At 41.1% G+C, this 16,396-nt stretch overlaps 1 protein-coding gene and 1 non-coding gene across 2 annotated transcripts in view; one reads left to right on the top strand and one right to left on the bottom strand.

Moving 5' to 3' along the window:
• NUDT9 (nudix hydrolase 9) overlaps positions 1–7,751 on the bottom strand; it is a 31,093-nt gene extending 23,342 nt beyond the window's left edge. The window contains exons 1-2 of the mRNA XM_029235416.1: positions 7,414–7,751; positions 1,699–1,938 (exon numbers count right to left, since the gene is read on the bottom strand). Of these exons, the coding sequence (XP_029091249.1) occupies positions 1,699–1,938; positions 7,414–7,520 (347 nt within the window). The 5' untranslated portion in view covers positions 7,521–7,751. The remainder of the gene's footprint in view (positions 1–1,698; positions 1,939–7,413) is intronic.
• Positions 7,752–10,636: 2,885 nt separating this feature from the next.
• TRNAG-CCC lies at positions 10,637–10,709 on the top strand. Its single transcript has one exon. It is a non-coding gene; the product is annotated as a tRNA-Gly (tRNA).
• The last annotated feature ends 5,687 nt before the right edge of the window (positions 10,710–16,396 follow it).

Below are 16,396 nucleotides of genomic sequence, written 5' to 3'. Positions count from 1 at the left end.
AAAATGTTGATAAAAGAATCAAAGTGGTGGATTTATGAGTGTTCCCCATAAAGTTCTTTCAAATTTTCTGTATGGTAGAAATGTTTCATAATAAAATTTTAGATAAATAAAGGGAGCCATCTTCTGGGGGAAAAAAAAAGCATGACTCTAGTTATAATTGAAGCATTAACGTTAGTAATAAAGCTTGATTTAGATAGTGATACAAATTTAACTTTTAAAACACAAATTGAATGAAAAATAAGAAAATGTATTGTCTTCCTCTGTTTACACTGTATAGCACCCCTGCCAACATCATTAATTTTAATTGTACATAATGTGTATGTATAATATATGTGTAAACATGTATATCCTCTAAAATGAGGGAAATGGAACTCATTTACAGCTAATAATTTCTCCACAAGTTAGCTTCATGATTAATTAATAATCCAAGTACTATCACAAACACACCTTTGGATTAAATAAGGAAACTGTGGGTAGAAATCAAGTCACAGCAATAAGTGACCTGGTAAAGTTTAACAACCTAATGAACTAATACTGATCAATCCAACTAGCAAAAGTTCTTATTTAACTGACTAAATAAGGCCTTGAGAGGATGATCATTTATAATAAATTTACCCATTAAATCAAACTTATAAAATGTTCCAAACCTAGGGCAGCAGTTTAGCAGAGTAGTTAAGGGCATTAAATCTGAAGTCAGACTGAGCTCAAGTCCAAGCTATACCATCTACTAGCTACATGACCGACCAGATGCAAAGGACAAACTTTCTGTGCTTCCATTTTTTGTGTGTGTTTATTTCTCTATAAAGTAGAAATAACAACCCTGTCTGCCTTCCAGAATAGTTATAAGAATAAAATAAAATAATGGTTATAAAACATTTAGTACAGTGCCTAGCTCACAGTTAGCACATTTTACAACTCTATCATTATATTTATCAAAAGAAACATAAATATAAAACATGAATCAACACAGCACTTCTCTGAATTTAGTCAAAACATTTTTGCTTGACTTTTTTTTTTCCTCTTTCTCTCTCCTTTTTCTATCCCTTTTCTATCTTTTCACACTGGTCTAATTTTATCATCATCCTGTTCTTAGTAATCTGGAAAAAGTTTCTGAAAAATATTCACTATTCAAATACAAGTCTAGCTATGTTGGAAAATAACCACAAAAGGTGTTATTGATAACCCAAACAAAAGAAATAAAAACAGAGACCACCACTTGTCATTTCATAAAGTAAAAACTCCACAACAAAATAGATTTACCTATTTGGAAAGATCACCATAAAACCCCCAAAAGAATAAACAAAAATGAACTGAATAGCTTTGGCAAGAATTCAAGCAAATGTGAGGGACTTCCCTGGTGGTCCAGTGAGTAAGACTCCGTGCTCCCAATGCAGGGGGTCTGGGTTCAATCCCTGGTCGGGGAACTAGATCCCACATGCATGCCGCAACTAAGAAGCCCGCCTGCCACAACTAAGAGCCCGTATGCCGCAACTAAGAGCCCATGTGCCACAACTAAGACCTGGCAGAGCCTAAATAAATATTTTTAAAAAAGAATTCAAGCAAATGTGGAAACTGAGTTATAATAAAGTCAAGCACTGGATAAAAACTATTTTTCAACTATAAAATGATAATTTACAAATACAACCATTACCTTCTCCAAAAGTCTTACACCCGGCTAACACCAACTAATTTACTCACCTGATCTGAGGATCTGCCCACCGAGGTCCAGCCAAGACAGAGACTGCAGTGTATTCCACAGGATTATAGTCTTGCCACTCAACAAGCCAGCCTACCTTTTCATTAGGAACCTGGCTGCGTTGAACTTTTGAACCTGGGTAAGGAGATGTCCGAGCCTTGTTGTGGGAATTCTCTTTGGTACCATCAGAACCAGACATCATGTTGGAGTTAAGATGAAATCCACAGGATGAAAATGAGTTACTGGGAGGAAAAAGAAAAATGTTTTATATAAGTACAAAATTAATTAATTAAAGAACCTAATTCACAGACCACAAAATAGAACTTTTCAAAGACTTAAAAATCAGAAAATTCTAATTTGATGCATATTAGTGTAAAGATCCAAAATCTGTGAGAGATTATTTTCAAATATAAAAATATTGCTAGGGGGCGTCCCTGGTGGCACAGTGGTTGAGAATCTGCCTGCCAATGCAGGGGACACGGGTTCGAGCCCTGGTCTGGGAAAATCCCACATGCTGCGGAGCAACTAAGCCCGTGCACCACAGCTACTGAGCCTGCGCATCTGGAGCCTGTGCTGTGCAACAAGAGAGGTCGCCATAGTGAGAGGCCCGCGCACCGCGATGAAGAGTGGCCCCCGCTCAACGCAACTAGAGAAAGCCCTCGCACAGAAACTAAGAACCAACACAGCCAAAAATAAATAAATAAATAAATTTATTTTAAAAAATATATATATATTGTTAGGGACTTCCCTGGTGGTCCAGTGGCCAAGACACTGTACTATCAATGCACTGGGCGCGGGTTCAATCCCTGGTTGGGGAAATAGATCCCACATGCATGCTGCAGCTAAGAAGCCTGCATGCCGCAACTAAGAAGCCTGCATGCCTCAACTAAAGATCCTGCATGCCACAACTAAGATCCCACACACAGCAACGAAGATCCTGAGTGCCACAACTAAGTCCCAGTGCAGCCAAAATAAATAAATAAATATTTTAAAAAAATATTGCTAAATCTTATTAATTGAAACCTATTCACTGAATTTATTTTCATTGAGAAAAAGGGACAGAAGTTTACTTTTGTTAGCACAAATGTTGGGGAAGATAAGTTTGTTATAAAAATTCAACCACGAAAACAAATGTAAAGGAAGACTCTTAGGTCTACACGAAGGAATCAATTTTAAAAAATAGTTTACGGTCTAACATACATGTGTAAAAAATGTATGACAAAAATAGCACAAAAGAATAACAGGAAGTGGAAATATACTATTGTAGGATTCTTACATTATACACAAAGTAATGTAATATTACTTGAAGTCAGACTGTGATAAATGTACAAATTATAAACTTTAGAGTAAAATAAGAGGTGTAGAGCTGAAATAACTAGATAGCATGTACAAAAAAAGAGAAAACAAAAAACTGAACCTTTACCTCACAGCCTACACAAAAATTTTTCATTTCTCTTCCTGACTAAGAATTTAAATGCCTTCTCATTATTCTTAGAGATTAAAATTCCTAATGACCCTAAATTAGGATATTTAATATGATAAAGGGGATTCTGAGAACATGGTAAACTGATGACAGCTCCCTTCCCCAGCTCTCACAATACTGTAACAATTTGCCCTTCCTGAGACAAATGGCGGATGGGACAAACACCAACTTTATGGGGTGGTGAAATAAGTCAAATTCATGTGCCTCTTGATATCATATAGTGAAAAGCACAGAGCAATCATTTCTGAGGTATTCCCTACAAGAATATATGACCTGAGTCTAGACATGAGGAAATATATGACACACCCACATTAAAGGATAACTTACAGAATAAAGGTCCATACTCTTTAAATCACTAAGGTCATGAACGATAAAGTTAGAAGAACTCTTCCAGATAGAGACATGAAAACTAAGTGCAATCAATGATGAATATACTTATATCCTTCAACTCAGTAATTTCATTCCTGGTAATCTATCCCATAAAAATGAAATAAACAGGCTTCCCTGGTGGCGCAGTGGTTGAGAGTCCGCCTGCCGATGCAGGGGACGTGGGTTCGTGCCCCGCTCCAGGAAGATCCCACATCTGGGCCCGTGAGCCATAGCCGCTGGGCCTGCGCGTCCGGAGCCTGTGCTCCGCAACGGGAGAGGCCGCAACGGTGAGAGGCCCGCGTACCGCAAAAAAAAAAATAAAAAAACAACCCAATTTTAAAAAATGGGTGGAGGATCCGAATAGATGTTTTTCCAAAGAAGACACAGAAATGGCCAACAGAACATGAAAATATGTTCAACACTGCTAATCATCATGGAAATGCAAATCAAAACCACAATGAGATATCACCTTACACCTGTCAGAATGGCTATTATCAAAAAGACAACAAATAACAAGTGTTGGTGAGGATGCAGAGAAAAGGGAACGCTTGTGCGCTGCTAATGGGAATGTAAATTGGTGCAGCCACTACGGAAAACAATATGGAGATTCCTCAAAAAAATTAAAAATAGAACTACCATATGATCCAGCAATTCCACTCCAGGGTATTTATCTGAAGAAACCAAAAACACTAATTAGAAAAGATACACACACCCCCATTTTCACAGCAGTATTATTTATAATAGCCAAGATATGGAAGCAGCCTAAGTGCCCATCAAAAGATGGATAAAGATGTCTGTCTGTCTGTCTGTCTCTCTCTCTCTCTCTCTCTCTCTCACACACACACACACACACACACACACACACACACACACACACAGTGGAATATTACTCAGCTATAAAAAAGGAATGAAATCTTTCCATTTGTGACAACACGGTTGGACTCAGAGAGTATTATGCTAAGTGAAGTGTCACACAGAGAAAAGAGAAAGACAAATACTGTCTTTCCACTTATACGTGGAATCTAAAACACAAAACAAATAAACAAACATAACAAAACAGAAACAGAGTCATAGATACATAGAACAAACAGGTGGTTGCCAGACGAGAGGGTGGTAGGGGGAGGAAAGAAGTGGAAAAGGGAGAAGATTAATTGAGGTACAAACTTCCAGGTACAAAATAAATGAGTCACGAGTATGAAATGTAAGATGTGGGGAATAACTATGTTATCTTTGTATGGCGACATAAGGTAACTAGACTTACCCTGGTCATCAAGTTAAAATGTATGGAAATATCAAATCACTATGTTGTGTAACAGGAACTAACATAGTGTGGTAGGTCAATTATACTTCAAAGACAAACTCATAGAAAAAGCGATCAGATTTGTGGTAATGAGGCAGGGGGCGGGGCTAGAGGGCAAACTGGATGAAGGTGGTCAGAAGGTACACACAAACTTCCAGTCATAAGACAAAAACATACTTGGGATATAATGTACAACATGATAAACATAATTAACACTGCTGTATGTTATATAAATATATGAGAGTAGTTAAGAGAGTAAATCCTAAAGTTCTCATCACAAGAATTTTTTTTTCTATTTCTTTAATTTTGTATTTATCTGTGATGATGGATGTTCACTAAACATGTTGTGACAATCATTTCATGATGTATTTCAAATATTTAGGCTGTACACATTAATCTTATACAGTACTGTATATCCATTTTATCTCAATAAAACTGAAGGGAAGTATTATGAAAATAAATTTTATATTATAGGTATATAAGTATATAACCTAACTAAGTCTTCAAACAAGGAATTAATCAAATTTGTTTTTATTATATTTCTATTACATTTTATTTATAACATTATTCAGCAAACTTCACTTTTATACCTTCACAGTCAAATCAGAGGGGATAATTTTAGCAAAAGTATTAGAAGCCTTCATCAAAATTTCCCCAAGACCTCCCTTACTCCTTTGATATTCAAACCATTCTTGCTTGAAACACTATCTTTCCATTGGTTTTGTCAACTTTCTTTTCTTTTTAACAAGAGCATTATGTCTTTTATTTTCCATGTACCTGTCCCTGTGTGAATCGAGGAAAGGATACTACCTGCCTTTTTTTTTTTGAATAGAGTTTATTTTTGAAAGCGGTTTCAGGTTCACAGCAAAACTGTGCAGAAAACACAGAGCTCCCATGTACCCCCAGTCTCCCCACCACACACACATAAAGCACCCCCCATACCAACATGCCCCACCAGAGAGTTACATTGGAAATAAGTGGGCCCAAATGTCCTAAGTGAGCAGTGGGACGTAACCATGGAAATCAGCCCTCCTCCCTCCCTACCCTACAAACAAAAAATCGGTATTAGTTGTTTGTCCCCAGGATAAAACCAAAATTTAAAGAAAATGAAGGACTAGAACCTCTATTGTGAAGTAGGTATTAGAGAACACAGCAGAAATTTAGGCTTAATATCTCCGTAATTCACACTGAGGAAATAAAGTTAGGGCAGCTATGTTCAGCGGGGAAGCTGCTACACAAGTGTAAAGTCTGGAACAGGAAGGGGGAGGTTTCCAGCCTGTCCACCTGCTGCCACCTGCTCACACACCCTCAGCCGAAACCGTCAGGTCTAGGTGCACTGGTACCTGGGGGCAATATTCAATCAGTGCTCCTGTTTACAGAAAACAATGCCTATTATCTACATTAATCAAAATATAAATAACTAGCATCCGCCAGATGTTTGAGAAAAAAACAAGGAAAAGGGACCAAAAAGGAACAGAACCAGTGACCCAGAAGGGTCAGACAATTCAGGAAACAGAAAATAATTTTTATTCTAATTATCATTTTTACAGATTCAAAGGACTTTTATAGCCATAAAATAAGAAAAGGATATTAAAGAGAGCAATTAGGGGGAAAAAGTTCTTGTCAAAATTTACGATTCAATAGAAGAGATGACAATGCACAGGACAGCAGTCTGAACTAGTAATCTAGAAGATAAATTTGAGAAAAATCTCTAAGAACTTCATACAAACAGACAAACCAATGGAAAATTAAAGAAAAATAGAAACAGAGGCACTACCCAGAAAGTCCAAAAGCTATCACTGGAGTTCCGGGGGTGGGGAAAAGGACAGAAGAAAAAATGGGGGAAAAAACAAATAGAAGAAAATTTCCTCGTGCCGAAAGTAAACATGACATGAGAAGCAAAAATATAAATAAACAAGAAACAAAAAACAAACAAACAAAAAACTCCTAGAGGCAGCCTCATAAAACTTGTTTATTACTCCGCGCCTACCATGGGCATGGTACCTAGGACATCGTGTTTAGAAACCAGAAGGAGAGAGGAATAAAAGGAGGAGGCAGCGTGAGCTACCATAAATGCCTGAATTTATCCAAGGCAAATTTTTTTAAAAAGGTAACTAATAAATATATTATCTACACTGAAATGGAGAAGTGGAGGAGCGCAATGACGACTTATATTTTTCCTTTTACAGCATTTATACGGTTAGCATCTTTAAACTACGTGCATGTGCTAATTTTAACAATAATGTTTTAAGTATTAACCAAAAAAAAAAAACCACCAAAAAAACAAAAAAATGGCACGGAACAACACCACACCCAAACATGTGCTATTTAAACTCTCTGGGGACAAGAATGTTAGTGACTCATGGAGGATGGCAAAGTTCGAGTATCATAAGAAAGGTCACTACCGCTTGTTTTTCTCAAAAGGCAGGTAAAACATTTTAGAGCCTTTTAAAAAACGTGTATATGGCCGTAAAGAGCTGGGACCCAAGCAAAGCCTACTGAAGCCGCTTCCCCCTCACAACACAAGGACTCGGGACAAGGAGCCAGCACTAGAAGAGGGAATACCTGCACGCCGCGATGCTGCAACGGCCCAAGGACTTGAGAGTCACTGAGGCCAAGGCCACAGAGAGAGACACGGTGGCTAAAGTCTTCCCCAGGAAGCGTCCGGCCATCAGCAGCCCGCGGGGAGATGTGCGGAGCAGGGTCGCTGTTAGCTTGGGCCGCAGCCTCCGGCCTCCCCACACCCCTGGGCCCCGGGTATCCAGCAGGCACTAGGACCGGGCGGCCCTCGGGTTCCGGAGCGGGAGCAGCCAGTTTTATCTCATCAACACACAGGGGACCAAACGCCCTCCCCAAACAACAGCCCGGCTCGACACGCCGCCCAGGGGACGCCCAAGCGGCCAGCGCCAGCAGTCGGGAAGAGCCAACCGGGCCGTGACGTCCCCCGGTGCGCGACGGCACTTTACGACTGCGCCGCAAAGTGAAGACGGGGCAGGCTTCGTAGAGCCGGCTTCGCTCAGCTTCTCGTCCTTGCTGAGCTGCGTTTGGGACCGGGTTAGGGAGGCGGCTGGGGAAGCGCTGAGAAAGCGGAAGAGAAAGCCGGAAAGTGAAAGGAGCCGAAGAATTGGAAAGGGAAAGAAAGAAAGAAAGGGGGTTGAGAGAAGTGTGTCGGCCTGACTGTTCCGGCAGGAAGGGGTTACAGGCGGCTGATGTAGTGAGCCACGCGTGTCCCAGCCATATCTGAGTTATGAGTGGTTGCAGGGAAAGGAGGGAGGTGAGAGACTTGCAATCTCCGCATCCGAGGCTTTTCTCTTCCTTTTCTACCAAGTTGTTCGCTGCAATGGGTAAAAGCCCTAACCCACGGAGGAGTAAACCAGTTGTGAGATAGACACAGAGCCTGGAAGAGAAACCGAGGGTTAAGACGCGAGATACCTGCAGAGGCAAAACTTGGCCACACGGGAAATTGGAAATCAAGATTGTTCAGAAGTTTGTAATGTGGTTTTCATGTTTGATATTCGTTGCCTTATTAATGTGTGGAAATATTTAACTTGCAAGTGCATAATCCGCTGGTTCTGTGGTGTGGTGTGGACACAGACCGTATAAAACTTTTGACCATCTCAAAAACCAGATTTATCAAACCTTAACAACTTGTTCTGAAGGCTGTAGAGCTCTCGGCATATGAAGGCTCCCTCAGAACCTCTGCGCTGAGACTTGTCCAGACTCTTGCTGACGAAAATTCAATTAACTGTCAAGAAAAAAAGGGAATTTTATTTGAGCCAAACTGATGGTGATAACACAGGAAGCAGCCTCAGAAAGCTCGGAGGACCATTCTGCCTTTTAGAAGTCGAAGGCACAGGCATATACATTTTTGAAACAAAGGATCATACATCAAAATGACCGACTAATATTTTACATAAACTTCACCAAAGATACATAGTCCAGGTAAGCACATGCCAAGCAAGCCTCTAACCCTATCCACCCCACGCCCCCTCACCTAAAGGGCTGGGAAAGAACACTGTTCTTTTAAGAAGTTACATTGCTAGGGTCAGAATAAAGGGGAAAAAAATGATCTTTATGGTTGAGCGGGCGCTCCCGTCTTTGAGAAGTTCTGGTTAACTGTAATAAAGATGCACACTGCACATTAGGGAGGGAGGAGGCCCAAACAAACAGAGAATTTTATGTGTAATTTTTTCTTGTCCTGCCTTAAAATATAAATTTTACTTCAGCCCTCTATTATGGCTTCTAGCAGCTTAAGGTCTTGCCCCTAGGGTGATCCTAGTGCCCCACCCCTTTAAAATACCTGCCTAGAAAAGCTCAACACTGCCCGAAGAATTTGTGATTTGTTCCAGGCAGAACCTGGATAGGCAGACAGACCCCAGAGCCCTCTCTTGGAGTAGCTACTTTAGAAAGCTTGCAATGTAAATTCTTTCCTCTGACCTTTGTGATATAAATCTACCACCCAGAACTGTTTCCTTAAGGACTTGTGAGCCCCTCTCCTTAAGATGCAGTTATTCAGGGAGATAACTCTGTGCTAGCTCCCAGTCCCTGTGGGAGCAATAAGGACCTACCTTTCTTCAACTTGCACTGCTGCTTCCTCTCATAAAGATAGAAGTTTCTTTCTCCCCTGACAACTGCCAATTAACAAACCCAGATGGCCTAGTCACATGGATCACCCACCCACCCCTTTACTACCCCTTAGTGACTTTCCCTTAGCACACTCCAGCCTTTGAAAAGTCTTCAGCCTTCTGATTCAGGGGAAGTGGAGTTCAGTTCATACTGTAGTATTACTGAACAAAATATGTCCTTACCACTTTCGTGTCCAGCTTTGTTTATGTCTAACAATCCATCCAGGTAGCAAAGTTCTATTATTAAAATATGCTTGCCTTTTAAAAAATAAATATTTGGACTTGGCTTCCTGTAGTCAGATAAACTTTGCTGTCAGTGTTGTTGACCGCCGTTAACCTCTGCTTAAGCTGGTATTAAAAAACAAAATTCAACTGAGTGAATTTGAAGACCTAATTGGCTTTACTAAATGATTCATGAATCAGGCATCATCCCATCTAACAAATAGAAAGGAGCTGTACAATGAAAGGTTTTTTAAAAGCAGGAAGGAGGGGACAAGGAAGTCAAAAAGAAAAGAAAGGATTATTTCAGGCAAGGTCACCTTCTTTGGGGAGAAGTAGAGGTTTATCATGCAGATCACCTCACTAGTGTTGATCAGGAAATTCCAAACTGATTGGTTTAAAATTACATTTCTCTGGGTATATACCCAGTACACATATATACAATGGAATATTACTCAGCCATAAAAAGGAACGAAACTGGGTCATTTGTGGAGATGTGGATGGACCTAGAGAGTGTCATATGGAGTGAAGTAAGTCAGAAAGAGAAAAACAAATATTGTATATTAATGCATATATGTGGAACCTAGAAAAATGGTATAGATGATCTTATCTGCAAAGCAGAAATAGAGACACAGAGGTAGAGAACAAATGTATGGATACCAAGGGGGAAAAGAGGGGGTGGGAGGAATTGGGATATTGGGATTGACACATATACATATTGATACTATGTATAAAGTAGATAACTAATAATATACTGTATAGCACAGGGAACTCTACTTAATGTACTGTGGTGACCTAAATGGGAAGGAAATCCAAAAAAGAGGGGATATATGACTGATTCATTTTGCTGTACAGTAGAAACTAACACAACATTGTAAAGCAACTATACTCCAATAAAAATTAATTTAAAAATATAAAAAATAGAATTACATTTCTCAGGGACTTCCCTGGTGGTCCAGTGGTTAAGACTCTGCACTCCCAATGCAGAGGGCGCAGGTTCGATCCCTGTTCAGGGAACTAAGATCCCACATACTGTACAATGCGGCCAAAAAAAAAAAACCCAAAATTACATTTCTGAGCGAGGCTGAAACTGCAGTTAGGTGTTAAGTTTTAGTTTGCTTCTGCGGGGCTTAGCATTAGTGACTCCACTTTGGACCTACTGATCCTTTTTTAACACTGGAAATGTATTAGGCAGGCCCTTAAAAAGGCTCAGCTCATCCAAATTAATTCAATTGACGAATTACTCATTAGGGAGAAGAGGAGCAAGGCAGTGTGATTCACAAAACCTCTGATCAAAGAACGGGAGAAACAGGGGTTCTCATAGGAAGTTCCTCAAGCCCGTCTTCCAACGCTGCATTCCTTAAGGGGAGGTTGGAGTGGACTTAGTTTAAAGAGCTACACAACAATGCAAACAAAACCACTCCCTGACACTGGGCCTGTGCCACAATTGGCTCAGACAGCCAGGTCTCCTAGGTTCCTCCCTTCAGGGACATGTACTCCCAGGTCTGCAAGAGTACAGTGTGCTGCAACCCACTCTTGGGCAGAACAGAAATGCCATCTTGAATATTTACTGTTTTCTATTACTCTTTATCTACCCACATCCCAAATTAAATGCGTGTCATCAGAACTTAAAAAAGTGAGGGCTTTTGGGTTTTATTTTATTTTTTTATTTAGAAACCCACATACCAACATTTAAGGGCATCTTATAATAGTTGGTGAAACAGACAAAAGATGCTGAGAAAGAAATACTTTTAAATAGAAAAGCGTTGTATGTGATTACTGGAATTGATATGTACGCTAAAAATAAGAATTCCAGTTGTTTCCCCCCTTTTCCATTTATTTTGTATACAACAAATATTAACTGATTGCTTACTATTTACCAAGCACTGCCCTAGATGCCGGGAATACAACTGTGAATGTAAGGGAGGAAAACCTTTTTCTCTACCCTTCTTAATTTTGGGGGGGCTTATTTATTAATTAAGACAGATTAACAGGGGACTTCCCTGGTGGCGCAGTGGTTAAGAGTCCGCCTGCCAATGCAGAGGACACAGGTTTGATCCCTGGTCCAGGAAGATCCCACATGCTGCGGAGCACCTAAGCCCGTGTGCCACAACTACTGAGCCTGCGCTCTAGAGCCCGCGAGCCACAACTACTGAAGCCTATGCGCCTAGAGCCCGTGCTCCGCCACAAGAGAAGCCACCGCAATGAGAAGCCCGCGCACTGCGACAAAGAGTAGCCCCCGCTCGCCGCAACTAGAGAAAGCCACGCGCAGCAATGAAGACCCAACGCAGCCAAAAATAAATAAATACATTTATTAAAAAAAAACAAAAACAAAAACAGCAAACTACATTTGCATCCCTTAACTAGGGAAGGGCAACCATCAAGTTTCAAGGAAGCATCTGGACTGCGGACGCTGTCCATTAGCTTTGTAACTTTAAAAGGAATTTATCAAATTTAGCAAAACAAGTGACAACTAACCCTGCAATCAGGAGACCAGGAGAAAGGGAGTAAAAGATGGCTCTGGCTGCACACCTAGTCGGGGCTGCGGCACCCAGAACTAGGAAGTTTTGCTCTCCTCTGGGTTTTGTCCCTCCCAGATTTCTGAGCTCAGGAGCAGTTGCTCTGCACTGCAGCTTGAGCCAGTTGCGGAAGACCTAACCAAGCCCAGCCCAAAAGAAGGAACGGCTTCGGGGCTGTTTGTTTCTCTTTGATAAAGGAGCCCTTCCTTGTTCTTGCTTTTACTCTCTCTGGTATTTGATGCAACAACCCCCCAGAAACGATTTAGAGTGACTGGTAAAACAAAGTATACCGAAACCTCGCAGCAACCAAAAGGATGAAGTTCCTTCTAGACTGCCTCCAGCTTCTGCCCTTCTGCTCATCTGCACCTTAAGAGTCTCTCCTGAAGCTTTTCATTCCGAAGAAGAGAAAAGCAGTCACCGGAGAAATCGTCCTGATTACTGGAGCTGGACACGGAATTGGGAGACTGACTGCCTATGAATTTGCCAAACTTAAATGCAAACTGGTCCTGTGGGATATAAATAAGGTAACAACAGTGCTTGCTGTGTTTTACTTTCTGGTACCTTTAATCTGTGTTGCATTTTGCTGGCAACAGCCCCCTACAGCATCTCTGTTAAGCATGTAGAAAAAAATTAACTAGTTTTGCCATTCTGTAGATGGGGGAAAACATGGATTAATTAATGTGTTGATGATCACATGATAAACGAACATAGAGCATATGATTCCCAGTTACTGCCCATCACCAATTTGACATTGTAAATTTATCTTCACTTTTGCCCTGAAAATAATTTGTAATCTCCTCCTGAACCTGATTTCACTGATCCTGCTGTCTTTTTTTCTTTTTTTCTTACTTTTCTTTTTTTTTTTTTTTTTTGGCGGCCCTGTACAGGCATGTGGGATCTTAATTCCCCAACCAGGGATCAAACCCGTGCCCCCTGGATTTGGAATGTGAAGTCTTAACCACTGGACCGCCAGGGAAGTCCCTGATCCCTCTATCTTAATCATATGGAAAAAGTTAAAGCCGGATACGAGTTCGGATTCTCCTCCTGTCAAGTCGAACGGAGCTCAGTTAGTTCCTGCTAGGGTGGAAATAAATCATATCATGGCTAGTGGTCATGATGGGAAGATCGATCATAGTTGTTCTTGTGTTGTGGTGAGGGTGAAAGACCCGTTTATTAAGAGTACAGATAAGAGGATAATTGGTAGTGTTACTTCATCTGAGATCTTTGTGCTCCTGCTCGTAGGGCCCCAATTAGTGCATATTTTGAGTTGGAGGCACTGAACAGTTCAGAGTGTTCAGAGTTACATATATATGAAACGGAATCTCTGTCTTGTACACCTGAAACTAAAACGACATTGTAAATCAACTATACTTCAATAAAATTTTAAAAAAAGAAAAAGAAACAGAAATAAGCAAGAGGAAAGCAGTGAATTAAGGCAGCAGTGCCCCTCTAGCTGAAGGAACCTAAAGGAGAAGGAACTTCAAATGGTGGCTTAGAACCCCAGTTTATAAAGCAGCTTCAACAAAGAGTAGTGCGTTTGTAGACGAGAGAGACGACATGGGAAGCAGGTTTAGGCTTTCAAGGGCAGCAAAATGTGGGAAGTTAAATCCACAGAAGAGAATTAATGGAGTGAGGTTTGTTTGCAGATTCCTCTGGTGTCTACTCTGGGCTTAAAGCATCTGCATCCACGAAAATGAGAAATTATATCCCACCTCCAGGCAGAAAAGGGAAACTTTCTGGGTTTTCTTCTTAATTGCTTTCTGCTCAGAATAATTTTTTAGGTCAAAAACATTTATATAGTGGTGACATATACTAGTTTCTTTCAAGTGCAACTTACAGAGGAATGATTCTCAAATGTTAGGGTGCACTGGGATCACCTGGTCGGCTTTTTGTAACGTGGATTGATTTCTTGACTCCCCACCCCACCCTGTGAATTTCTGCTCAGTAGGTTGGAAGTGGGGCTTAAGAATCAGTAGGTTGAATAAATGTGTGCATGGTTCTGATGCTGCTGGTCTGGACAGCACATTTGAGACCCTGGGCAGGCCCTGCTTGCAGAGGGGTCCTCCCTGTACCTTCTCCACACCTCCACCTCCCACTTCCCCGAATTTTTCTTAATAATGTCATCAGAGACCCAGGTTTCCAAGCACACAGAATAGTCTCAGTTCCTACTGCAGCGCTTCTTCTTGGTCTGTTCAATATTACGAGAGTTTTCTCCATCAGTCTCTTGAGTGTTTGAACATCCTGCGAGCAGAGGCACTGACTGCCTTTTAGTTCTGGACTCTCTTTTCAAGGATGCTTGCGTGAGGAACTGCTTAGGAAAATCTCTATACAATCACCCTCCAGAGCAGTGGGAGGAGAGATTGCTGTACAACATAATAAAGATGATGCCTCCCTTTGAGGCAGAGATTGGGCAGGTTTGCCTGCAGCCCAGTAGAGAAGCTTGGGATGTCCTGGCCTGGAGGTTCCTCGGCTGTGCTGTAAATTTGCTGCGTGCACAGCATCCATCTAGGCCCATCCACGATGAAAGGACGGGGAACTGACGCTAGCATGGAGCTCATGCTGCCCGCGCTGCCACAAGTGAGAACATGCTTTGCGTCTGATCCAAGATGATACTGTTCCGCCAGCATCCAGGACACAGGGGCAGGCTAACTTGTTAGCTCAGAACTAAGGCAAATCTCAGATCCTTCATAGTTCTTAACATGTACATTCTCAAATGTTTTACAGCAAACATTGTAAAGGCTTTACTCCCCAGATCTTGATTTTTCAATGTCCTTCACCAGTAAAGGCAGGTAGGGTGTCATGGAGAAATGGTTGGAAAGAATGAGACTGAAAGCGCACGTCTGACAGCAGAGCTGTGTTCGGAGACTAGTGAAGACCCGCCAGAAGGATGCAGAGGCAGGGCAAAGGCCCCGACAGGCCCAATACAGAGCACTCTGGACCTCAGCAAAGAAGATAAGGGATTATACACATTGGAGAAAAAAGAATTCATGAGCCCAAGAGGTACCTTTAAAAAGGCCAGAGGGGTAGTCAGGGAGGGAAAGGTCTTCTTTAGAGAGGATGCCAGCAGTGAAGTGTAGGCATGCACAATTAGAGAACCACCATCTGCTACCCACAATGCCACCACTGAGCCAGAAAGAATCCTCACTGGTGGTCAAAGGCTTTGTTAGGGAGCTGGGTATCAGGGACAGACCACTTGGCCTGTGACGATGAAGGAGAAAGGGACCTTTCTCATGGAGACATGCCCAGACACCACTTGAACCAAGTGCCCAAACTGACATTGTGCGTCCCCTAATGGGATGCAGTGGGAGGAACTCTACATCGCCCAGGTGATGTCCTGGACAAAAATGTTCAATCAGAATTGAATCACGAGGAAACAATGAGGCAAATCTAGAATGGGGAACACTGCAGAAGACACCTGGCCTGAAGTTTTCCTAAAAGTCAATGTCTTGAAAGACAAAGAGGGGGAGGGACAGGAGCAGTGTTCTAGATTGAAGATAATATGGGGGGTGAGGAGTGTTTTCATTGCCTTGATGATGCTGGTGCTTTCATGCATTATACTCATGTCAGCCCCCATGAAACTGTGCACCTTAGTTTGTACTTTATTGCTTGTCAATCATACCTTGATAAATGTATGTTTTAAAAGAGTCAGGGAAACTTTTCTAGATTAAAATAGCTGAAACAAAATGATAATGTACGAACATTAATCGAGATCTGAATTTTGAAAATAAATTTAAATATGGCTTTGCAGCGATTGGAGAAATGAATGTTACGTATTAATTAAAAACATATTCCTTCATTACAGTAATGATATTGTGTAGGAGACATTCTCAGTTTTAGGATGTTAAAATTGAATATTTAGCAGGTGTCTGAAACTCCCAAATGCTTTAGCAAAACAATTTAAGAGATAAACAAAATGGATATATGGAGAGAAATAATACACTGTGGCCAACATGTCCATTTGACAGTGGGAGGGATAGGTATATAGGTGTCAATTTTACCATTCGTTTCATTTTTCTGTAGGTTTGTAATTATTTTTAAAAAGAGTGTGGAAAAATAGGAGTGTTTGCTTCTTGAGAGATCGATTCCTGGAATTAAGTGAATTGGTGAGTTGGAACAGACTCAGATACAGTCACTTTTTAAAAATATTATACCCTACCATATTGTATGAGTTACTTCGTACAGTAA

The sequence above is a fragment of the Monodon monoceros genome, unplaced genomic scaffold (assembly GCF_005190385.1).
Source record: "Monodon monoceros isolate NGI ecotype Baffin Bay Population unplaced genomic scaffold, NGI_Narwhal_1 Super_Scaffold_20, whole genome shotgun sequence".
Classification (NCBI taxonomy): Eukaryota; Metazoa; Chordata; class Mammalia; order Artiodactyla; family Monodontidae; genus Monodon; species Monodon monoceros.
The sequence above is the reverse complement of the archived record's forward strand: the minus strand, read 5'-3'. Positions and strand labels throughout refer to the sequence as shown.